Below are 25002 nucleotides of genomic sequence, written 5' to 3'. Positions count from 1 at the left end.
AACGGCAGCCTGGGTGGCGCTTGGGGGCAACGGACTCCATGAGGGAGCCGCAGAAGCTGCCACCACGGAGCTGCAAACAGCGGAGGCTTTGGGAGCACACTCTACTGGTGCCGTGAGTAACCCCCCATGGGGGCAGGGGGTGGAACCCCATATCTCTGAGGAGGAGGGAACCAGGTGACTGAAGGGGTTCATAGCCAAGGAACTGAAATCACTGTTCCCGTCCCTGGCGGCAGAGGCGGGACCCCCTCTACCCAGGGGCAGAACGCGACACAAGAGCAGTTCCTCCTCATCCCCAGATTCAGGAATTTTAAGGGGGGCCATTCCAGAGGGCGAACGGGGTTGGTTCATTCCCAGGGCACCCACGAGCAGGAAGAGAAGGCGCCACCACCCCCCTTCTTCATCCTCGGACTCAGAAGCAGCTTTGCCCATTGAGTCACCCTGCGGCCTCCCCCCAGAACCTCTAGGTCTACCGGTGGTACCTGGGGACCCAGTGAACCCACAGGGGTCCGAACAGCCTACTTCGGGGACAGAAGGAGATATCGGAAGAAGAGGAGGGGTCACAACAAGCAGCAGCTTCCGTCCGTTTGTTCGCGCATGGGGATTATGCGGTGCCGCTAGCCAAAGCGAGATGCACTATTAACGCAGTATCCCCTATAGAGAACCCGAGCGCCAGCCAGGGCTTGGACCAGGACGTTTTCCCCTCCACTTCCAACTCCACCCCTATAATCCCTTTCCCCCAGCTTTTTTTAGCCACTTTAATGGCGGAATGGGAGACACCCTTTTCTCACAAGTCCATGTCCCAGTTCTACAACAAATTTTACACGGCTCCACCTGAGGTGGCCGCACTTCTAGCCCCACCAGTGATCGACGCCCCGATCACCCAACTGGTGTCAGGAGCCATACTAAGTAAGGAAGGGGAAGAACAACTTAAGAGCCCCGAGGACAAGAAGTGCAAAGCCCTCCTTAAAAAGGCACACGAAGCTTCGGCAAACGTAGTGCGGGCAGCAGCGGCAAACTCAGTATTCGCCAGAGCATCAGTCCTTTGGGCCAAGGAACTGGTCCCACCTGAAAATACTAAGCTGCGCCAGGGCATCAACAAGATGGCCAAGGCTGCAGCGTTCATGGCTGATTCCAGCCTAGATTGCATTCAGCAGGCTTCCAGAACCATAGGCTCAGCAGTGGCGGTCCGGCTCAAGCACTGGAAGGTGGACTCCAAGTCCAAGCTTAACCTGGCCTCCACACCGTTCAAAGGTGCAAGGCTGTTCGGAGACTCACTGGAGCCAGTCCTAGTGGACACCAAGGACAAGAAGAAGGTGATGCCATCAGCCGGGGGAGAGACCCAGAGACCCTTCCGGATGGGGGGTCAACCAAGAAATTTTCGCTCCACATTCAGACCATCCAATTATTCGTCAAGCGGGTCCTTTCAGGACTACTGCCAATACAACCAAAGATCATCAAACCACCCCCATTGGCAGCAACAACGATCCAGAGGCGGTGGCCGTCAACCTCTCAACAAACAGTTCCGGGCTCCAACTTTCCAACAACGCAGACAATGACCTGGTGGTCGGAGGCAGGCTGCAACGCTTTCAGGCAGCCTGGGCCACGACCACCTCCGACTAGTGGGTACTCCAGACGGTATCAGGGGGCCTGTATCTGGAGTTCTCATCCCCCCCACCAGACAGCTTCTGCATAACGCCTACTCCCAGAAACCCAGAAAAGAGGCATCAGATGACACGGGCCATAGAGCACCTACTCCAGATAGGAGCGATAGAACTAGTGCCGAAGACCGAGTCTGGGCTCGGCGTCTTCTCGATACTTTTTCTGGTCCCCAAAAAAGATGGGGCCTGGAGGACAGTTCTAAACCTAAGACCCTTGAACCGATACATCACAAAGCGTACATTCAGGGTGGAGTCCCTCAGAACCACCAAGGAGGTAGTAAAGGACCGGGAATTCCTGGCATCAGTAGATCTATCAGAGGCCTTCCTCCACATCCCAATCGATCCAAACCACTGGCGCTTCCTGAGATTCGCCTTCAACAATTAGGAATACCAATACAGGGCGATGCCCTTCGGCCTATCCTCGGCACCCAGAGTGTTCACAAAGATCATGGTGGCATTGATTGCTCACATCATGACCACGGGGGTCCACATTCATCCATTTCTGGACAATCTCCTCATCCGAGCGCCCTCTCTACCGAAGGCCAGGAGAGATGTTCAAAAAACAGTGGATCTTCTGAATCTCCATGGATTCGTGGTAAACCACCAAAAAACCCCACCTTGGGGTTGTCATTTAATGAAAGGCGGTATATAGATGCATAAATAAATAAATAAATAAATAAATAAATAAATAAAGCCGCCTGCGGCCGACACAGAGGCTCCTACACCTGGCCAGGTTGCTCGTGGTTTGCCGATCTCCTGGACACGTCTGTCTGACCACCCTGGCCCTTGCCAAGATGAGCAGACCTGTTGTCCCAGGGACCAGTATGGCACTCCAACCCAGAATGGCTCCAACTCAACGCCTGGACATTGAGCGGGAGAGTCTAGCAGCTCTGGGGTATGATCTAAAGGTACAGAATACTATTCTGGCCTCCAGGAGAGTGTCCACCAACAGAATCTACCAGACTACCTGGAGGGTGTTCTCTCTATGGGCCAGAAGAAGGGGGATTCGCCCAACAGCTGCAAGGGTTCAGGATGTATTATTATTCCTACAGGACAGCCTAGATCAGGGACTGCGAGTGAGCACCCTCAGAAGACAGACCTCAGCTCTGGCATCTGTCCTGGAGCTACAACCTAAGGACTCGACCCTACTGCATGACCACATAAAACGTTTTCTGAGGGGGGCCGCTAACCAGGCCCCTCCTCCCATACCTAGATTCCCCTCATGGGACCTTAACAAGGTCCTCAGTGCGCTCACGGGCCCACCATTCGAACCTCTGAAGGAGGCACCTCTCAAGGTGCTTATAGGTAAAGTCCTTTTCTTGGTAGCTATTACCTCCGTGCGCAGAATTTCCGAGCTCAGTGCCCTATCAGTGCGGAAGGAACTGTGCATTTTCCAGGATGACGCAGTGATATTATACCTGGATCCCACGTTCTTGCCCAAGGTCAACTCAGTCTTTCGGTCACAGCCAGTCGTGCTGCCATCCTTTTGTCCAAAGCCCACGCACCCCTGGGAGAGAGCGTGGCACTCACTGGACATTAGGAGGGCACTCCGCATATACTTGCGGAGAACTAGGCCATTCTGCAAGACGGAGTCCCTCTTCGTATCATGTAACTCAAAATCGATGGGGAACAAGGTCTCTAAGGCCACTTTGGCCAGATGGATTAGAGATACAATTATACGGGCTTATAACTCCCTGGAGATCCCGGTCCCTAGCGGCATCACCGCACACTCCACGAGGAGCGCATCCGCCTCAGCGGCATTCTCAGCAAGAGCCTCACTCCAGACTTTATGTCAAGCAGCTACATGGGCGTCAATCACCCCATTCTAGGGATGGGTCCGGACCGGTCCGGAGGCCATTGTAAAGGCCTTCGGACCGGTCCGGTCCGGGTGGAGGGGGTTCCTTTAAGGTTGGGGAGGGTTTACTTACCCCTCCTGCCGCTTTGCCCCCTCCAGCGCTCGTATTTACTGTAGAAATGCTCCTTGAAATAAAATGTAGAAATACTGTAGAAATGCTCCTTACTGCTCCTCAATGCAAAAGGCTCCGACAAGCCTTCTGCGCACGCAGCGCGCGAACTTCACGTCTCCCCGACGCTGGAGGCCCGGTCCACTTGGCCTCGGCCCCTGGCGGCGGGTAGACCGGGCCTCCGATCGCCAGAGGCCCGGTCGGTGGATGCCTTTTGCATTGAGGAGCAGTAAGGAGCATTTCTACAGTAAATACAAGCGCTGGAGGGGGACAAGTGACGGGAGGGGTAAGTAAACCCTCCCCGCCCTTAAAGGAACCCCCTCCACAGTGCTGTGCAGTTCCGTGCACACCCCTACCCCATTCATCAAACATTACAAGATCCCGGGATCACACGAGGAGCAGGCCGCCAGGGTCTGCACCGTGCTCCAACAGGTGGTCTAAGATACTTCCACAACCCACACAGGCTGGCAGATAGGCTTCATCTAGCTTGGGTATGTCCCATAATGCAGGATGGTCTCCGATTACGGTGGGAAAAGGAACATTGGGTCTTACCTGTGAAGGGTCCTTTTTCATTGTAATCGGAGACCATCCGGCCCAACCCGTGGAAGTGGAAGTGGTACCTAGGGAAACAACCGGTTTGAGTAATACTCAGATTATTATTATTTTTTTAAGGAGTGGGGGGAGATTTAGGTAAGGGCAGATTCAGGAGGCCGAATGCTACCCTCTTATGAATGTTACCTCCTTACTAGAGAGGTCCCTACAATGAACCAAAATGGCATCTCGCGGATGGGCAGGTCTCAAACTCTCCTTATCGCTAACTACAAAATAAGGCTCTCTCTCCACTGAGTTAGTCACAGCAGCATCCTTCGGCACGATGGCCGGAACAGGAACTGGGGATTAAGGGTTAACCTAGTCCTCCAGGAAATCTTTGCTGTGCTAACTTCCTGTCACTACTTGAAGGTATGAGGAAATACCCACACTGCAGGATGGTCTCCGATTATGTTGAAAAAGGACCCTTCACAGGTAAGATCCAATGTTCCTTTCTAGTCCACCTAGTTGCAGAGAGGTACCTTGGCCAAATGGGGCATAAAAAGCCCAAATCCACCTTTCTTAATATTTAAAGCAAAGTTATGGAGGTAGCAGAACAAGGTACAGTCAAGTACCCTGTGGAATGAAATAGGCACCACATACTCAAAATGCCCCACTTATACGGCATAATATCCAGGATGACTGAAACAGAATATCAGATGAGAGCAGCAGCCACAGAACCTGGGAATAAAGCATTATACCAATAATGGGAACGCCCACCTAAAATTAAACTCTGCTTCCAGTATTCCCTAAAACATTTCCATCTGCCCCTGAATTTATTCAAGGGACTCTTCCAACTTCCAGAACATGCATACCAGGTGGTAGCCTCGTTCACTGACCTAACCAGCTGTTCTCTCCACCTTGGAGTTCGGTTGTCTTCCAGTATTTTGTAAAAGCCATTCTAGCAGCAGCTACCCTATGAAATGGAGGTCCTTGCCCTGCTCTCAAATGCATTCATGTTGCCAAGTCTGTCTTTCAAGCTCTGTGCTTAAGATGGTTTTTGGTCAACCCCCATTTCCCAGGGGTGGTAGCGTGTGGTGTCCTCGTCTGTGTCACTGCTGTCATGTATGGGGCAAGCAATCATGGAGAGCATTCCTGGCAGTGGCTGACATGGGGAATGCCATCGGAAGTGCCCCGCAACAGTGCCAGGCCACACATTACAGCGCTGGCACAGCAGGGACTCCACCCCACAGGGCTGCAATTCTGAAGGTCTTGTGTAGGGGGCCAGAAGGTCTTGTGTGGGGTGCTTCTCCAGAGACTCTAGCTGGACATTTGTCAAGCTTGTGAAAAAGAATTAGAGTCAGGCTGTCTCTGAATACCAGTTGTAGGGGAGCAGCAGCAAGAGAGGGCATGCCCTGGCCTCACCTCTTGCCTGTGGGCTTCCCAGAGGCTTCTGATAGGCCACTGTGGGAAGCAGGGTGCTGGATTAGATGGGCCTTGGGCCTGATCCAGCAGGGCTGTTCGTATGGGAAGGGTAACGGTGCCTATCAGTAGTGCAGGTTTTTAAAAGTCTGGTCTGAAAGCATCCTTCAGTTGTTGACTCGCTTCTCAGTAGATGTGAAGGCCGTGCCAGGCCAGCCATAGCCACCTTAAGACACAGCTGGCTGTGTCAGTTTAACATGGCTTCCATCTACCTTTCATGGCTGTTCGCTGTAGCAGTCTGTCAGGGAGGGCATCCGAGGACGTCCTGTGTGCATTAAACTCTATGCTCCTTGCCAGGAGGATGCTCCATAGCCAGCCTAACATTTAGGGAGGCAGCTTATCTGCCTATCTTAAGTAGAAACGATCAGTTACTCTTCAAATGCTTGTTAAAAAATGTGAGGGGACACATTCAAGTGGGGCAATCCTGCCTTAGCCCCCCAGCTAGAGGTATGCTCCTTGCTAGAGTAATTGACCATATATGGTCAGTGTTGGAGGTAGCCTCTTTCCTATTTAGAAGAGAGACTAAAGGTGCTGGGGCGGTGGCAGTGGGAGGGGGGCTCTCACCTTTGTGACCTGCTCTTGTGGGCGTATTTATCAAATTTGTTCACTGCCCCAAATTTCCATCTCTGGGCAGTTTACAACAATATAAAACAAGTTAAAATGTTTTAAAATCGCATTCAAATTAAGAGGCTTGGGTGAAGAGAAGTCTTTAAGTACTTTTTAAAAGTTGCCAGTTTGGCTGGCTGCTGTGGGAAATGAGGCAAGGCTGAACAGAGTTTTGGCAAATCCAGCCAGTCAGTTGATGCTCATACAGGCAAGGCTACCAAATGGCCTCTGATGACCCAAGAAGCAGAATTTGGTCTGGAAATAGCTCTCTCCGCCTTCTTGTCAGTCCAAACACTGATGGCCGTGTATGCTCTTGGACAGAAGCGGTGAAGCGCCGCAGCTTGGCTACTGACCTTGGGCTCCATCCCTGTAGCGAGTGACAAGTGGCTGGTTAGGAGGGCAAGGCCTGGCCAGATGGTGCCAGAGGTGTGATGCTCCCGTGTTCCTTTTCTTTCCAGCCAATGGAAATGACAGCAAGAAGTTCAAAGGTGACAGCAGGAGCACAGGGGTCCCCTCGCGAGTGATCCACATCCGCAAGCTGCCCAGCGACGTCACGGAAGCCGAAGTGATCTCCTTGGGGCTGCCCTTTGGAAAAGTCACCAACCTGCTCATGTTAAAGGGAAAGAACCAGGTATGCTGCCCTCTTAGAGCCCGATCCCCACTGCTGCCTGGGTACACAAGGGGAATGGGGAGCATGTTCCTGACTGGGGCATCTGAATGGAGCCATCCTCTGGCTCCCCAGGCTTGAGTGAAGCAAGTGTCTCTCTCCTTCCGTGCTTTACTCAACTAGGAGCATCAGAAGCCTGAGCTGACATTCTCAGATGCCAGATCCTGTTCTTGTATAAGAATGTGTGGGCAGGGCCGAAATGCACATTGGGTGCCTCTGGCAATTCAGCACACCTCGCTAAAGTGCTTCTCTTTATGAGTTCTAAAGCGGCAGTCACCTGGCTCTGCCGCCTGTGGCCTGGATGTTCCTTGCCAGCGGCGCTGGACTGCACTTCCTCCTTGTTGGTTGAGAAACTGCTTGCTGCTTTATGCCTACCTGTAGATCTTCCAAACCACATGGTCCCGATCTTCAGTTGTTGACAAAGCACTGTCTGTGGGTGGGTGGGTGGGTGTAAAGCAGCTGGCTGTTCTACCAGCTGAATCTGATAGATGGCCTTTGGGTCAAGAATCCCTGGGCTAATGCAAGGTGCCTCTTGGCTTCTGTTGTCCCTCACCAGGCTTTCATAGAAATGAACACCGAGGAGGCAGCAAACACCATGGTGAGCTACTACACCACAGTCACACCCGTCCTCCGTAGCCAGTCCATTTATATCCAGTTCTCCAACCACAAAGAGCTGAAGACGGATAACTCTCCCAACCAGGCGGTGAGTCAGGGGTTGAATGATCAGCTTTAGACTTGCCTTGCTTCTTGCTCTTGCTGCGGTTTTGTTATCCCTGGTTTTTACTTGTAGACTTTTTACTTTGTTGTGAGCAGTAGAGGTGCACTGCCTCTAAACCAGCTGCGGGTTCCGTTCCTGGGCCGTCAGGGCGTGGAGACACAAGTCTGCCATTCGCCTTGGTCCAGTTCTCTCCTTGGTCTGGATCTCTCCAGAGTCCCCGTATTATGAGAAGAGGAACAAAGCTAGGGTCATCAAATTCAGATCTGGAGTGGACAAGCTCTCCTTGTGAACCCCTTTGTGCAACTGCTGCTTGGAAAAGTTGCTAATTGTTTTGAGGGTCATCAAAACATCCTGTGAGGCAATGAACTCCACAGATTATAGCTGAATGTGAAGTACTTCCCTCTTCTGCTCTGTGTTTTTCTGACACCAAGTGCTAGCACAGGTGAACAATCTGCCTTTCTCCTCTTTCTGGCTCAAAATCCCCAAGCACATCTGTGTATCCAGACCTGGCCATCAAGGCAGCAACTCTTTTGCCATGCAGTGTCCTGTTCCTTTGAGTTTGCTCTGAAGGAGAAAGGTTCAGGGACTGAAGTTAAACATAAGAGAATATGTCGTGTGTGTGTGTGTGTTTTTCTCTCTCTGATGTATTAATGTCCAAAACACTTGACTCCACAGCGTGCTCAGGCAGCCCTGCAAGCAGTGAATTCAGTTCAGTCTGGAAACCTGACTCTGTCTGCCTCGGCCGCAGCCATAGACGCTGGGATGGTCATGGCTGGCCAAAGTCCCGTCCTGAGGATCATTGTGGAAAACCTCTTCTATCCTGTCACCTTGGATGTCCTGCATCAGGTGAGAGGCTAACTGGGCAGAAACTGGCAGAGCAATTAACATGGATCCAAGACCAGTTTATTCTTGCACCTGCACAGCACTAGCTGCATTTCCAGTATTGAGGAGTACCCAGTGGCCTACATAAGGTTGCACCACCTGACCCACCCCACAGCCCTGTGGCTGGACTGTGTGACTGACCTAAGAGCAATTCGCTGAGCATCTAGGTTTTTAGCCTGGTGCCTCCCTAACAAAAGGCAAACGCCTTAACCACTACACCTCACTGGATCTCAGTTAAGCATCGTTTGGAGCTTGGTGGCAGGGGGCGGGGAAAAGCTGTCTTATATTCATTAGCCACAGCTTTCTACTTCAGACTAAGCTTTGTGTTTCTCTTGACACTGTTCATTGGCCAGCAGCAGCCGAATTAAAGTAACATCAGGCAGAGATCAGGACTGCAACTGAATCACACTTTAAAGAACTAACTGGAACAGAAAAGTGTTCAAGCGCTGGCAGTGAGGGGACTGACTGGACTTCTCATGGCAGAGAGTTCCACAGACCAGGTTCCACTACAGAAGAGGGCCCCTCACAACGTTGGCTCCAAGGAGCCGTTCCACCCCTCTCTGGAAAGCGGAACAGAACACTGGAACAGAGCAGGCAGAGCCAGTGGTACTTGCTACTTAGCGAAGCAACGTTCAATGCACCAGTGCCTTGTAAAATGTGGACTTGTTTACTTAGCAGAGCACTCCTCTGCCAGGGTGTCGGGTGCCGTGTGTTCTTCATTGCCTTCATGCAAGTGCCATTGTCCAGCCCCTGCCAGAAAATGGCCAAAGGCTGCTCTGTCAGGCAGAGCCAGTTCCTGCCTTCCAACAGTGGAGGCTTTTTGAATTCCTATGTGGGGGGCGGGGGACCTCCACCCATTGTGCTAAGTCTTCCTGCCCTTTCTAGAAGAGGGCCTGGCCAGGAAAGAAGCCGCTTCAGCAGTCCAGTGACTGCGAGGAGCAGGGCTCTGGGCAGGCTCCCTCCTGCCAGGTGTCTGGTGCCATTTAGGGCTGCTGCTTGCGATGGGGTCGAGGTGCCCATGCCTTCGGTTGCAGAGTCGCCCAGTGAAACTGTCCTGTCTCAGATTCTCACTTCTGCTCTGCTCTTCTTAGAGAGGAGAGCTGGCCTTGTGGCAGCAAGCATGACTTGTCCCCTTAGCTAAGCAGGGTCCACCCTGGTTGCATATGAAAGGGAGACTTGAAGTGTGAGTACTGGAAGAGAGTCCCCTTAAGGGGATAGAACCACTCTGGCAAGAGCATCTAGGTTCCAAGTCCCCTCCCTGGCATCATCTCCAAGATAGGGCTGAGAGAGACTCCTGCCTGCAACCTTGAGAGAAGCCACTGCCAGTCTGTAGATAACACTGAGCTAGATCGACCAGTGGCCTGACTCAGTATATGGCAGCTTCCTCTGTTCCTAAGTGTCCTGCCTTGGGCACTATTGCCAGACGAGTCCCATGGAGCTGCCCAGCAGTGCCTGCAGGTTATTTCAGACATCAAGCTGGTGGTGTCTGTGTGTCTCACCACGTTGTGTTGTGTGCAGATTTTCTCCAAGTTTGGCACAGTCCTGAAGATCATCACGTTCACCAAGAACAACCAGTTCCAGGCACTCCTGCAGTACGCGGACCCTGTGAGCGCCCAGCATGCCAAACTGGTGAGCTCCTCCAGCGTGCTTGGTCTCTGAGGTGGGCAGTGGGGGCCGGGGGCTACTTTTGAACAGACCGTGCTGCCGTGCTGGAGACCCATCGCCAGCTGCAACTTCACACAGGCATAAACAAGAATCAGGGCTTGGATGTGGAAGGAGTCCCTTGGCAGGAGTGGTTTGGCTCTCTGAGTGGAACTCTGTGAACTTAAGCTCGGGCTGAGGTCTGAATTGGCGAGTTGTTGTTTGTTTGTTTTAAAAAGCTGGGCTTATGCTACAAACATGCACAATTATGTACACTGTAGAGTAGAGCTATGTTTGACTCAGTGGAGAAATCTCTTCCTGGCCTGCTGACATCCAGGCATGGCATTTGCAGCAAGACCTGCATAGCGCTCCAAAGTGTGAGCCTCCAGGTGGCTTTACCTGGGTGTCCGTGCTAGGCAACGGGGCAGCTGCAGCTCAGGTGCTAGTGGGGAAGCTTGCCTAGGTTGGGGAGAGCCGTCAGTGGCTTGGAGGGGCAGTCCATGGGGGTCTGCAAGGACTCCGGGCTCCTCCTCCTGGCAGCCTGCTTTGGAGGCACACCCATGGTGCCCGGGCTGACTCTGCTCTGGCTCCCCGCAGTCTCTCGATGGGCAGAACATCTACAATGCCTGCTGTACACTCCGCATCGACTGCTCCAAGCTCACCAGCCTCAATGTGAAATACAACAATGACAAGAGCAGGGACTATACGCGCCCAGACCTGCCTTCTGGGGACAGCCAGCCCTCCCTCGACCAGACCATGGCGGCTGCCTTTGGTAAGGGGCTGAAGCGTGGGGGAGGGGGGGGCGGCGCTGCGGAGGGGAGGCTGGGTTGGCCCTTTGGTGGGCGTGGGGGCTTGTGAGCCACTGCTGAGCGTAGGGAAGCCTCTGGACTCCTTGGCCGGTTCCTTTTGGCTTCGGCCTTCGTTCCTCCTAGCCAGTAATGTTCCTGGCCTGCCTTGCAAAGGGAGGGTGTCCCCTTCCCACGCTCTGCTTGCTTGGCGGAGGACACCCGCTTGATAGGTTAAAATGGTGGGGGAAGAACTGTGGGCATTTCCTTTTGCTCCTTGAAGCACGACTAGAACGACTACTCTCACAAATACTTGTATACTACTTTCCAGTAACAAAATTTCCGGAGCAGTTTGCATAGAAAAACAAAACAAGGATGGCTCCCTGTCCCAAAACAGCTCAAAGCTAAAAAAGAAATGTCAGGCAGACAGACACCAGGGGTTGCTGTGCTGGGATTGGATAGGGCCAGCTGCCTCCCCCTGCCAAACAGAACATCACCACTTGGGCAGGTGTCTCTTTAGTAGGGATGCGAGCGTCAGGAGTAAAATGACACAGATCCAGCTCAACCCTTGTGTGTTTAGAGGACACAGGCTGCATGTTGAACGGAACGTGTGACTAGGCCGTTGGTGGCCACGATTGCCCTGGGTGCAGCCGGACAAGACCCGGCGGAACTCTTTGGCTCAGGCTCGCCTGTCCGCTCTGGGGAGGGCTCTGCGTGGGCTCCTGGCCTCCTTTACCTGGCAAGAGCTGCCTTGCCCTCTGTTGGGTCCCTTGAGGGTTCCCTGCTGTTCTATACATGCTACAAACAATTGGCCTGTGGAAACCTGAAGCTCGGGTTAGGGTCTTCCTCCCAGCTTAGCCAGTCACTTGCTTGGAGCAGCTCACGCCTGAGCAGGAGCACACTGGGCTAGACAACACCCCGATGACTGAAGTCTCTGTGCTCTCTTGTGTTTCTAGGCGCCCCGGGGATCATTTCTGCCTCTCCGTACGCTGGCTTCCCTCCTGCTTTTGCCATTCCTCAAGCTGCAGGTATTGTGTCCTCTTCAAACCCCCCCCCTCCCCATTGCCTTTCCAAATGCTGCTGCTCATGGTTCTGGCGTGCAACTACTTTGGCCTACTTTCCCCTTCTCCTTCCCATGGCTAGCTGGGCTCCATAAGGTAGCCAGTGGATCCAGGGTCAGAATCCGGAAAGCCTCGGGGAAGGAGTAGATCAGGGAGAAGCTTCCTGCCCAGCTCTCAAACTGCTCTGGAACGTTTCTGCAAAAGCAGACTTGCTGTGGAGGTGGGGTGGTCCACTGTAAAAGGAACACCAGCTTGGCGCTCCCCCAGCTGCACAAGTCACCTCCGAAGGGAAGACAAACCGCACGAACACTCCTGAAGCCCAGGTCCATGAATTATGTTCTCCCCTACATACTTGAGGCCTTCGCCTCCTGTGACTGTGGGCCTGTGAACACCAAGTGAAAAATGGGGGAGGGGAGTCCCATTTGGCTGGCCAAGGCAGGCTTGCATGCAGGGCTCTGGCGGGGGTCTCGTACGCCAAAGAAGCTGGCCTCTGCTCCAGCATGACTCCACGCAGGGTGCACGCTGCACTCGAACGGGCGCTGCTGAAGCAGAAGGGACACGCCCCTCCACCTTGAGTGTTCTCATGGAAGCATGCCGGGAATTGCAGCTCCCACGCAGCACCCCTGATTTTGTTTCTGCAGTGAGCGGTGAACAAAAGGATGCCCGTGTGCTCCAGAGCGTTGTGTGTTGGGTGGGGATGCAGCAAGGGGTGGCGTCAAAGGGGCTGGAATCTTCTGGTGCTTATGAGCTTCTGTGAGTCCGCGTTGGGACGGTGCCCTCCTCAGTGTGAATTCTTGTCCCTGCTTGGAATGTGCACCTAGTTGTGGTTTTGGAATGTGCATGATAAAAGAATGAGGCACTTCTGGCATGCATTGGTGGGAAGACCCAACAACTGCACTGCTTTCTGTGTCGTCTCCTTCCCTGCATCCCCTGCAGTGGATTTGCTTACATACAGCTGCAGAGTGTTTGCAAACGTGTTAAAACCCAGATGTCTGGAGAGTGTTGATCTGCCTAGTACCCAAGGAGAGCAAAATGTGTCACCCTCCCTCCCCCACCCCCCAATTGTCAGCCCCAAGCTGAGAGCGGAGCCCTCTGTGGCACCAAAGCTGGAGGGGGCTTGGCCCGTGACTGCCTGCGCGGTCTGGCCCCTGAAGCGCTCCCTTCGCCAGACCTGCCAGGGCTTGCCTCTCCAGCCAGTCCTAGTGGAGAAGATGCTGCTAACGTCACTGGTTAATATTCTTTAATTTTTCCAGGCCTCTCAGTTCCAAATGTCCACGGAGCGCTTGCTCCTTTGGCTATCCCATCAGCAGCAGCAGCCGCGGCTGCCGCAGGACGGATTACTATTCCCGGCCTCACCGGGGCAGGGAACTCTGTTCTGCTGGTTAGCAATTTGAACCCCGAGGTTAGTGGAAGCCTTGTTGTGATCTCCTCCTCTCCTTCTCTCTGACTTCTCTTGTATTTTTGCTTCCTTCCAAGTTACTTTCCGCTCTCACTTACCTCTGAATCACTTCTCCACAAAAGATTTTGTGCTGAAGTGTCTCGATGCCAAATCTTTCCTCCCCCTGAAACAAGGAAATGAGGTAGGCCCTCGGTCCAGCTGCCTGATGCCATCTGAAGCGGGGACCTTGAGGGCCGTGGTTGAAAGCCACCACATGGTTGCGCTTCCTAATCTGCCCCCAAAGCCTTCCAGTGGCAATCTCTTGCCCCACTTTTTACCCCGATGGTTTTGTCTCTACTTGGGTCTTCTCACCATAGCAAACCCCTTGAATTTTCCCTCTGGCATGTTGTCACTTCCCAGCACTTTCCAGGTGGAGGGACAGTGCTCTGTCCTCTGCAGTTGGGGGGTGACCTGATGCTGCCCCAGCTTAGCTTCATTGGACCTTTTGCCAGTGTGTTTCCTGTGCCCTGCATCGACACGTTCCCATGTGACCCAAATTCTTTTGAAGTTGTGCCTGTCTTCTCATTTCTGCTCCTTCACTTCTTAAAACAGTTTTGCATTTTCGGTTCCATGTAACTTGTTTCCTTTTCGAGTTGAAACAGTTGGTTGCCTTTAGCACCAAACGAGACACGATGCTGAATCATACTATTTGGGACTGCATGTGGTCTTGTTCTGATTCCGTAGCCTTGGGAGAGCCCAACTGGCTTTAAAGTAGGGCTGCTCAGTTTTGGTCCTCATGCAAGATACTGGCCTACAATTCCCATAATCACTGGCTGGAAATTATGGGAGCTGTAGTTTTAAAAAGTATATGCCGCTGGTGAGGGTGGCCTAAGTTGAGCAGGCCTGCTTCAAAGCCTCGTTTGATCTCTCCCCCACCCTGTGGTCCCAGTCCTCCTTGGAGCCCTGAGGGCGCCCTATAATGAAAAAGGCACACACAGGGCCAGACAGTGCAGTTCAACATGGAGCGGTAGCAGCTCATCCCGACCAGCCACGGGGCTGCCAAAGGAGGCGCAGCTGCCTCTGCTTCTCAGCAGCTGCACAGGTTGCTCCTCCCTCTTCCCACCCTGCCTGAGATGGGAATGGCTGGCCTGCAGGCAGCATGGCTCTTGGGCGGAGGGGGGCGGGGAGGAGAGAGGGGGAGAGAGAAGCAGCCTGAGCTGCTGCCGTGCAGCAGAGGCAGCGGTCCCTGGCTCATGGGGACAAGCTGCTGCACACCTGGGGTTGTGTTTGGCCCTTTTGCCACAAGCTCAGGGCATGCGAAAACTGGAGGCTGGTATTTTTTGGAGTAAAGGGTGTAATTCACCAGAGGCCCGCTTTGCCTTGGAAGTGGGTTTCTGTGGAAGTCGCCCTCTCCGTGTGCAAAGTGCATACCAAGTCCTGCCTGAGCCCAGGGCTATACGTCTGCGGCTTCTGGTTTGTGTCAGAAGCTTCAACGGGGGAGGCTGGGATGGGGTGGGGTTCTGCCATTGGTTTGAAGCCTATAGGAAATTAACCAATTTTTCAATACGTTCCACTGTTCCTTTTCCTCTTCATTTTGTAACTGTTCTCTGCAGGGCATGAGGCTTTGCCAGCCATGCTGACCTGCTCCCAGTGTGGTCTTGCTGCTGGTGGGATTACTAGAATCCTGGTGGCTAGAACGCTCTCCCCCACACCCTTTGACCAGGAAGACCCAGGCATGAGGTGGCTCATTGGCTCACCTCTCTGTTCATGAACAGAGTTTACAGCCAGTCACACGCACTAAATGTACAGAGTAGATTTTCCTCCCTGCTCCCCGGATCCTATTCATCAGTGTAAGACTTGCTTAAAAGCAGAAGGCCCTTTGGGGGTGTGTCTCCTGACGAGAAAAACGGGTAACATGAATATTGGCATACCTGGTACACTCTTAAGCACACAGTTTGGGCTTAACTTGGAGGAAAAGGAGAAAGCCACTCCATTTCAATTCTGCTGTTGCCTCTTAAATTGAGCGCCCCAATCTGAGTTGGCCACTTGGCCAAGGAGTGATGGGCGGGGCTAAGTCAAGGCAGCCCCCTTTGAAGCTCAGGCCTTGGCCCTGCAGCTGGTGTCCAGTGAGCATTGCTGAGCAACTGACTTCATGCCTCTATGTGTGTGTGTGGTTTTTTCTTTTTTACAAACTCTACACTTAACCATCCAGCTTCTCCTTTGGGCTCTGAACTTTTGATATCTGTAGTGAACCTGTGAACTAACGAACTCTTACTCCCCCCCCCACCCATTGCTTGTATGATCAGTGTTGTAGAGACTTATCTATGCAAAATGAAGAGGCAGCATTTCTCCAGAGGGGCTCCTTTCCCTTCCCAGGAATCGCCAGTGTCAAAAGCTATGTAAACAGATGGCACGGGTGCACGTTGTGGCAGAGGGGCCTGGGCCGCCTTGTCTCATGGCCACCTTAGCTGGCTCTTGTGCCAGGATTTCGTGGCATAGCAAGCCGCTGGCTGAGCCCCGGAAACTTCCTGGAACTAGCGGCGTCCCCAGAAAGAAAAATCCAGTTGGGGCTGGGAAGACAACTGACCGTTCTGGCTGCTGTCAACAAATTGACTATAGGGAATCCCAGCTACTCCTGACAGCGGCAGCTGAGTCCCCTTGAGTGCTCTTCCCAAAGGCCATGTTTCTCAAAAGCATAAAGGGGCAAGTCCCGAGACACACACACACACACACACACACGGCTCCTCAGCCCAGGAGGACCTCACAACCTGCAGTGCTGAAGACTGCCAGGGCAACAAGTCTATTGTTGCCTTTGGGGACAACAGACTCCCGCATTCTTTAGTAGGGATGTGCACAGAACCAGGCAGGGATGGTTCGGCAGTGGGGGGAGGGGTGCATTTCCCCCTCCCATCACATTTCCCCCACCAGCACTCCGTTTTGCTAAAGCCCCTCAGGCTGGCGGCATACCTCCCTGCCGCGTCTCCCGGAAGTGACAAGAAGTTTCAGACGTGCCTGGGCATACCAGGTTAGGGTTAGTGCGCATACGGCAGGTGTGCAACTGATACTTGCGGTCACTTCTGGGCAACGGGGTGGCAGGGAGGTATGCCGTCCCCCCGGGGGCTTTACCAAAACGGAGCACTGGCGGGGGAAATGTGCCATGAGGAGTAAGTGCACCGTTCCCCACCCTTATTTATTTATTTATTTAACATATTTTTACACTGCCCAAAAGGCAAGTTCTCTGGGCGGTTTACAAGATGCACACACGCCTGCCGTCAAACCGGCAGAACCACCTGCCGTTTTAACCAGTTCAGAGGCCCATCTGTGGACATCCCTGTTCCTTAGAGGCTCCTGCGAAAATCTATTTCTCACTTACGTGGTTATCCAACAAACATCCTTGCAGACTACTTGAATTCACTGCTGCTGAAGATGATCACTGCATTTCTTGGGGCTCCAGTCCCCTTTCCTTCACTGTCTCATGGGGCAGTGCTACTCTGGCAATGGGACCCGGTGTTTCCAGCCTGGTCGCTCACCAGCACCCAGGATGGCCACCCAGTCAAGTCTGCAGCACCCACATACCTCTCCTGAGCCTCTTGGCATGGGGATGATAGGAACATAGGAAACTGCCATATACTGAGTCAGACCATTGGTCTATCTCAATATTGTCTTCACAGACTGGCCGCGGCTTCTCCAAGGTGGCAGGAATCTCTCTCAGCCCTATCTTAGAGATGCTGCCAGGGAGGGAACTTGGAGCCTAGATGCTCTTCTCAGAGTGGCTCCATCCCCTGAGGGGAATATCTTACAGTGCTCACATGTAGTCTCCCATTCAAATGCAACCAGGGTGGGCCCTGCATAGCTAAGAGGACAAGTCATGCTTGCTATCATTAAGACCAGCTCTCCTCTACCTGCTCCAAAGCAGCTTTGTGCTCGGCACCACTGCAGTCTTTAGGCACACTGTGCAAAGCAGGCAACAACTCAGAAGCCCTCTACTGCAGAAGCAGAGGGGGCAGGGGTTCTGTTGCCTGCTGTTGGAAGCAGCGCCTTGAGAGCACACTTGCAGTGGGTAAGCCAGGTGCGCACTTCGCCCCCCGAAAGGAGGCCCCAGGTCACCTTTTCCACCCCAAGAGCACTGATGCCCCAGCCTGATCTGGATTCTCCCTGGTGCACACTGCAATGTGGGTCTTAATTGAAACCAGTTTGTCTTGGCTTGCTGTGCAGGTTCCTTGTGCCCACCTTCTCTCCGATGGCTTGCTTGAAACTGGCCTAATCTTGGCATAGATGCAAAGAGCCTGGAGGTCCAAAAGAATTATTTGGGTTGGGGGGAGCATCCAGCTTGCAGTCTGAGAACCATGGCCTTGAAGGAACAGCTCAACCAGCTCCTTCCAATTGACTCCCTCTGCTCTCACAGCAGCGAAAGCTGGCGGGGGGGGGCTGTGCCCTGGAGGCTGACCAGCCCCCCAGCTTTGGCTTGGCCTGCCCCAGGATGCCCCTCAGTGCTGCCGGGAGCAGGAAACTGAAGTTGTGGATCCTCTCCCTCTCTGTTGCAATCCTGCCTCTGCCTCTTTAGTTGTGCCTTAAGTAAAGTGCTTTTCTTTTTATCATTGTGTTCCACTAGGTTTTTAAAAAACACCATTAACTAGTTTTTTTTCTGTAAAGCAAAGTGTTATGCGTTTTTAGAAATCTATAAATCTTTACTGATGGAACACTACATATTTCTTTTATGTATTTACTGACCTGTGTTTTTGCTACTTTTTTCTTTTCTCTCCACCCCATCCCTCAATATTTTCCCCCTCCCCTTTCCCTGATCCGGAATTTCTTTGCCAACTGACTGCACGGTACCTTCTGCTTCCTGTTGTTGCTTGAAACAAAAATATATAATTATATTTTAAAAAAAACAAAACCACCCCCCTCAAAAACCAAACCAAAATCTTCCTGCTCTCCGGAAACCAACTTGCCCTCTTCAATATATTAACCATCTTGAACTTCATCATCCATGAACCAATTTCGCCATTTCCTGCGGGGACTCTGCCCTTCCTCCGTTGTCGACGACTTGCGCAACCTTCGCTCTCCCCTCCGATTCCTTACCTCTTCCCTGTCCCTCCGCTGCCTTGCCTCTGCTGTTCTCTAAAGAGAGTTACACCCCAATGCCTCTTTATTCTTTTCGGTATGTTATCATTCACACTTTATTACCTTTTTTCATTTTTTTACTTCGGTGGGGCGGGAAGTATGATTGTGTTTTTGTGTTCTCCCCCCCCCTTTTTTTTTTTTGCAGTTTGCTATTTGGTTGAATGCTTTAAAAGCATTTATGTAACCTGCCATTTTAGTTTTGTTTTAGTTTTTTATACTTCATGCTGCATGGTTTTGATTGTTTTGCATGCCTGTTGGGTAGGAGTCAGGACCAGAGAGCATGTAAAAGTGGCCAATTTTGTGGCCGTAGCGTTCTTGTTACACAAGCAAGCCCCAGTGGGGTTAATTATTCCACAAGATCGTTCCAGTTATTCTGTTAATGATCAGATTTACCCTAAGCAGAATACACCTACTTTAAGTGGAGTGAGAGCAATCTGAGTGTGAATGTTTTTGTCGAATGAATTTGGTGTAGAGGTGCAGGAGTTCTTCCTGAAGACACCCTTTTTCCCTCCTCACTTCTCTCAAGGGGTCTATGGTGACGTGCAAAGGGTGAAGATCTTGTTTAACAAGAAAGAGAATGCCTTGGTTCAAATGGCAGACGGCAACCAAGCCCAGCTGGGTGAGTGTGTGTGCTCTTCTTCTTCGTGATGCAGTTGTGTGGAATTTGGTGCCTGACCAACAGGTGGGTCAGAGTCTGAAGGAACAAGGCGGGCCTGTATTCAGAGCAACCTGTTTTTGCCAAGAGAGGCTTTCAAACTATGTGCCTAAGGGGCATTGTGACCCAGATCTACACAACTGTGCTTTGCTGCAAGGAGAGGCTACCACATTTGGAGCTAGGAAAGGGCCACCAAAGGTGGACACAAGAGAGCCAAGACAAATTAAAGGAAGCCCTCCTTTGCACACCACAGAATTAACTTGTGCAGCTGGTTGTCACAAGGCTTTAGAAGATGGTTATGTGAACAAGTTATGTGAACTTGTGGAGGAGAGGCTGATCTATTGCCTCTGGTCACAATGGCTAAATGGAGCCTCCTGGAGCACCTCCCTTATGAGGCAAGGCTACACAATCTGGGGCTTTTTAGTTTGGAAAAGAGGCGGGACATGATAGAGGTGTATAGAATCATGCATGGAGCAGAGAGTGGACAGAGAAATGTTTCTTCCCCTCTCGCACTAGAACCAGGGTCATCCCATGAAACTGAACATCAGGAAATTTAGGACCAACAAAAGGACGTTCTTTTTCACACAGCTCTTAATTAATCTATGGAATTCTCTGCCCAGGGATGTGATGGGAGGAGAGCTGGTCTTGTGGTGGCAAGCATGACGTGTCCCCATAGCTAAGCAGGGTCTGCCCTGGTTGCATATGAATGGGAGACTTGATGTGTGAGCACTGCAAGATATTCCCCTCAGGGGATGAAGCAGCTCTGGGAAGAGCAGAAGGCTTCAAGTTCCCTCCCTGGCTTCTCCAAGATAGGGCTGAGAGAGATTCCTGGCTGTAACCTTGGAGAAGCCGCTGCCAGTCTGAAGACAATACTGAGCTAGATAGACCAATGGTCTGACAGTATATGGCAGTTTCCTATGTTCCTATGATGGCCACCAGCTTGGATGGCTTTAAGAGGGGCTTAGTCAAATCCATGGAGGACAGGACTATCAATGGCTTCTAGCCTGGTGCTGTGAGCCACCTCCAGCCTCAGAGGCACAATGCCTCTAAATACCAGTTGCAGGGGAGCAACAGCAGGAGAGAGGGCAAGCTCTCACCCCCTGCCTGTGGTCTTCTTGGAGGCATCTGCTGGGCCACTATGTGAAACAGGATGCTGGATTAGATGGGCCTTCTTGGGTCTGGTCTGACAGGTATGTTTAGAGTGCTGGGAGGCCACAGTAAGGGAGGACTGCCTTTCTGCTCTGCTTGTGAGCTTTCCAGGATCATTGGGCTGGCCACTGGGGAGTGTCGGGCTACGTGGGCCTGGGGGCTGCCCCAGAGGGTGCTGACCTTCTGTCCCCTGAACTCCCGACAGCCATGAGTCACCTGAATGGGCAGAAGCTGCATGGGAAGCCCATCCGCATCACACTGTCAAAGCACCAGACCGTGCAGCTGCCCCGTGAGGGCCAGGAGGACCAGGGCTTGACCAAGGACTATGGTAACTCGCCTCTCCACCGCTTCAAGAAGCCCGGCTCCAAGAACTTCCAGAACATCTTCCCGCCTTCTGCCACCCTCCACCTCTCCAACATCCCGTAAGTGGTCTGTGGTGGCAGCGACTGCTCAGCCGATGTGGAGCCGGCATCCGGCAATGTCCGAGGAGCAGCCCTGCTTGGCACTGGGGTGGTGCCAGATACCTCCACGCCATGGCAGCCATGGGGTTGGGTGGGGAAGTAGGAGGGGGAGACCTCAGCCCAAGATGGCTGCCTGAGGCCACCTAACTCCCAGCTCTCCCCCCCCCCCTTCTCCCCCTCCTGCAGGCCTTCCATTTCTGAAGACGACCTCAAGATGCTCTTCTCAAGCAATGGGGGGATGGTGAAAGGCTTCAAATTCTTCCAGTAAGTTGGCCTCGGCTGCGGGGGAAGCGGGGAGGACAGCTGAGGTGGTGGGAGTTGTGTGCTGGCAGGTGGCTGGGTGGGAATGGCTCCCTCAGCCAAAATGACTCTGCTGGACTGTTCCTCCCAGGCTGGCCACTGTCCTTACAAGTGTCCCTCGCTGTGTTGGGGTCCATGTATCGGTTGCCTTGTTCAGGAAAGGGGAGGGCACTAAATTCACTTGGCTCTGGGGAGGATGGGGTGAGCAGTCCATGGGTGTTTGCCATGTGGTCCTGTGTTCCCTAGCCAGAAGTGAGAGTGGACAGCAGCCATCTTCTGGGCGCTGTCTTGGGCACCAGACATCCCCAGTCCTCTTCTTTGACAGGAAGGACCACAAGATGGCCCTCATCCAGATGGGTTCTGTGGAAGAAGCCATCCAGTCACTCATCGACCTCCATAACCACGACCTCGGTGAGAACCACCACCTGCGCGTGTCCTTCTCAAAGTCCACCATTTAAGCCTTTGGGAAAGCTGCGAGGCAGAACGGACCTTGCTGACAAGTCACCCCTCCTGGGCTCGGCCCTCCATCTCTGGGGCTGGACCACCAGCAGGGGGCAGGACAACTTCCATCATTCCAGAAACAACAACAAAAGAAGCCACTTTTTAAAAAGAGAAAAGAAATGCAGCTGAAGTGACCTTAAGACAACAGATTTTATTTTTTTGAGGAGAGCAATTTACTGGGTGTCTTTTTAAAAAAAATAATTAAATCTTAATTCACGTTGCTATAACCTTGCAGCAAGTGGGATAACAATCTTTGTTCAGGAGAAGAATCAGAATCAAACGTAGAAGTTTACATTCTTGGTTGGAAACCTCTCTGGGAGCTTTCCTCCTTGCCTTCCTTAAACACCAACCACCCATCCCGAGCACAGTCCCAGAAAACTCACCAGCTTCCTAGCGTTGCCTTGATCCTGAGCCTTGGAAGAGACCCCTAGCCTGTGCGTTCCTTTCTTGAGAACCCTCCCAAACACAGATGCCTTGTGGGGAGGGGGGGAGTCGCCTTTCCCTCCACCCTGCATCTCTGCTGTCCTGTGCCTTAGGTGAAAAATCTCTAAGGGTGGGAAGGGCCATATCATGCCTGCAGGTGGCTGCGTTGCAGTTCGGTGGCTGGGCAGGGAGAGGGGTATGACCATTGGCTTCTGTCTCTTCGAAGCAGTCAAACCGGTCCTGACCTGCAGAACATCACACTGACTTCAATCTACACATGGCTTCCCCCACCCTGTGCCTGTGTTCCAACTGAGTTGAGAGATATACACGCATGCGCACACGCACCAGGCCTGCTCAACTTAGGCCCCCCAGCTGTTTTTAGACTATACCTCCTATAATCCCCAGCCAAAGTGGCCAATAGCAAGGGATTGTGGGAGTTGTAGGCCAAAATCTGCAGGAGGGCCGAAGTTGAGCAGCCCTGATAGACAACGTGTTTGTGGTCAGTTGTAATTGGGGGAGGTCCTCACCCACCCTCCGCCCCCGGCAAGTCCTTGCATTCAGCACCCTTCCCATGCTGCAGGGATTGATCCCAAAGCACCAAATGTCCCCTTGTACAGGAGGTGCCCAGATTATCAATTTTGGGCTTACACTTTGTACCTTGCTTCCTGATTTCGCCCTTAACTCCACAAGCCAACTCTGCTTTTGTACTTCAGCTTGCTGCTTCCTTTCCCCCCCACACACGCACTCTTTCTGCCTAGCAATATTTCCAGTTGACCAAATATTCTAATGGATTCATATCTATCTATATGTATATGCAAAAGGCAATAGCTTAAAATTTTTTATAGATGGTATAAACAGATCTAAACTTTGTTCTTCTATTACCCTTGTATGCTGTACTCTTGTGTTTTGTTTTTGTTTGTAATCTCGAAAATGGTAGCACAGGAATCTAATTTATCCAGATGAGAGGTCATGGCTGAAGCCTTAACATTCTACTTTGAAAAGTATTTAACAAGTAGCAAAACGCTGGTTGCCTCAGAGGAAAGGACCCACATTTAAAAGATTCTTTTACTTTAGTAATCCAAGTGGATTTTTGTTTAAAGAGAGATACAAGTTGCCTCTTTCCAAAAGGTAATCTGTAGCGAAGACTCAAACTTCCCCCATGCCAATCTGCCTTCTTTATACTTACTTCAATGTTGCCTTACATTTCCCCCCCTAACTTGCGTGAGATTAAGACAACTGAATCTTGTACTTAATATCAGGGTTATTTCTTCAAATTGTGGACCAAAGTTTTTTTCTTTGTGTGTGTGTGTGTGCGTGTGTGTGTGTGTGTTTGTGTGTATTGTCTCAAGTTGCCAGTTCCACTGCTGTCTTGCAGCAGCAGCTGACCTGCTTGTGTCCCTGAGGGAGCTGGAAAAGTCTTAAACTGTCTTGTTCTTTTTAAATTCCTCCCCAACAATATGGGGATGTTATCTATGCTGGAGGAGTGTGTGATGTCTGTGTGAGGGAGCTGCTTAGGTGGCCAGCATAATGCCGGTGGGGCTGCCCAAGAGCTGTTCTGTGGCCCCCAGTGCAAAATGGGAGCATCTGCTGACCTCCGTGGAGCTGCAAGCGGTCTCCTGGGCATATAATGTTGCCTTAATTTGGCGGTCGGTCAAAGTGACAGGCAGTTTTGTGTGCTTGACTTGCCCTAGATCAGAAACAGGTGCTGTGAGCAGGCCACGGGGTAAGAGAAGAGTGGAGTGCCTTCTTCCTACCCCCCCCCCCCCAGGCCCCAGTGCTGCTCTTGATGCAGTTCCTTTTCCCCTAGCTGAACCTTGGGCAGCTTTTGGCTGAAAACCCCCTTTTCAGCCCTCTCTGCCTACCAAATTACCATATGGCCACAGCAAAGGGCTTTTGAAGATGAGGCAGCAAGAGAGGGCCAGCGGGGGGGGGTCTTCTCAGGGGCCACCACTTCATAGCCCATGCCTTATCTTCAGCATGAGAAATATCTCCCCACAAACACACAACCTGAGATCTGATGGCACAGCTCCTCTAGCTTGGTGCCAGCCGGTGGGGGGGCAGGTTGGCACCCTAATGCTACGAGCCCGTACCAGAAGCTGGGCTCATGTGTTCCACTCTTCGGATGCACGAGACCAGCCTCTCTCCTTTAGGCTGGCCTTTTTTAAAAATACCTGGATATAGTCAGCAAGCAGACTTATTTCTGTGTGTTTGTGGGGTTCGGTTGTCTTCTCTTTTTTGCAAAATGTGTGCAGATGTTTTGCAGTTAACCCCAGACCCGAGCAAACTGGGGTGAGGAGCTCCATCTTTTTTTGATCCTGTGTTTTTTTTGCATGTAAATGTGAGTAATGAGAAGAAAAAAGGTGTAAATATTTATAATTTTTTATACCTGTTGTAAGACATGAGGGGGCAGCAGAACCCAAGTTTTTATGGCAAAAACAGACAGATGTATTGTATATTTTGATAACCAGCTATTTCAGGTTCAGTATTGGGGGTGGGCGGGAGGGTTGCAATCGTACGCAGATGACATCTGAATTGCATTTGCCTGGCTTAAAAAAGAAAAAAAGAATGTAATGCAAAACCCACAAAAAATCAATTAAAACTATTTTATAATGAAATTTAGTACCTTTTTTCCTGTAGTGCTTAGTTGCTTATTTGGATTGTAGAAAGCAGTCAATGGCCTGTCTGTACTTCTTTTTATTTTTGGCTTCCAATAAATGTCTTCTGTATTCTTTGCTTCTGTTTTTTTCCTACCTTTTTTATCGTGCTGTGTATATTTTTTTTGCTTAACTTCCCCTCCCTTCCTCATATGATTCCAGCTGCCTTCAAATTTATTTATTTATTTATTTATTTATTTATTTTTGTGACTTCTTCAATTTCTCACATCCTTCCCTGGAGCCATTGTGGGGTTTGTCTCTCTGCAGGTGCCAGGGTGGCCCTCCCCTCACTGCCTTGTCTCCTGGTGTGTGGATGGTAACTGGTGGAGGCTAGTGCTGACCTGGGTAGGGGGTGGCTCCAGGCA

General features: G+C 51.8%; 1 protein-coding gene across 2 annotated transcripts in view; it reads left to right on the top strand.

Moving 5' to 3' along the window:
• Positions 1-24716, top strand: part of PTBP1 (polypyrimidine tract binding protein 1) — a 44550-nt gene extending 19834 nt beyond the window's left edge. For both annotated transcript variants that reach the window (XM_053298464.1, XM_053298465.1), the window contains 12 exons: positions 6697-6869; positions 7462-7608; positions 8299-8469; positions 10024-10134; positions 10744-10918; positions 11888-11959; positions 13246-13394; positions 18498-18531; positions 19021-19113; positions 20504-20720; positions 20946-21023; positions 21385-24716. In XM_053298464.1, the coding sequence (XP_053154439.1) occupies positions 6697-6869; positions 7462-7608; positions 8299-8469; positions 10024-10134; positions 10744-10918; positions 11888-11959; positions 13246-13394; positions 18498-18531; positions 19021-19113; positions 20504-20720; positions 20946-21023; positions 21385-21517 (1553 nt within the window). In that variant the 3' untranslated portion in view covers positions 21518-24716. The remainder of the gene's footprint in view (positions 1-6696; positions 6870-7461; positions 7609-8298; positions 8470-10023; positions 10135-10743; positions 10919-11887; positions 11960-13245; positions 13395-18497; positions 18532-19020; positions 19114-20503; positions 20721-20945; positions 21024-21384) is intronic.
• Positions 24717-25002: the final 286 nt, after the last annotated feature.

Source organism: Hemicordylus capensis, chromosome 2, assembly GCF_027244095.1.
Source record: "Hemicordylus capensis ecotype Gifberg chromosome 2, rHemCap1.1.pri, whole genome shotgun sequence".
Lineage (NCBI taxonomy): Eukaryota > Metazoa > Chordata > Lepidosauria > Squamata > Cordylidae > Hemicordylus > Hemicordylus capensis.
This window is presented reverse-complemented; position numbering and strand designations above follow the sequence as displayed.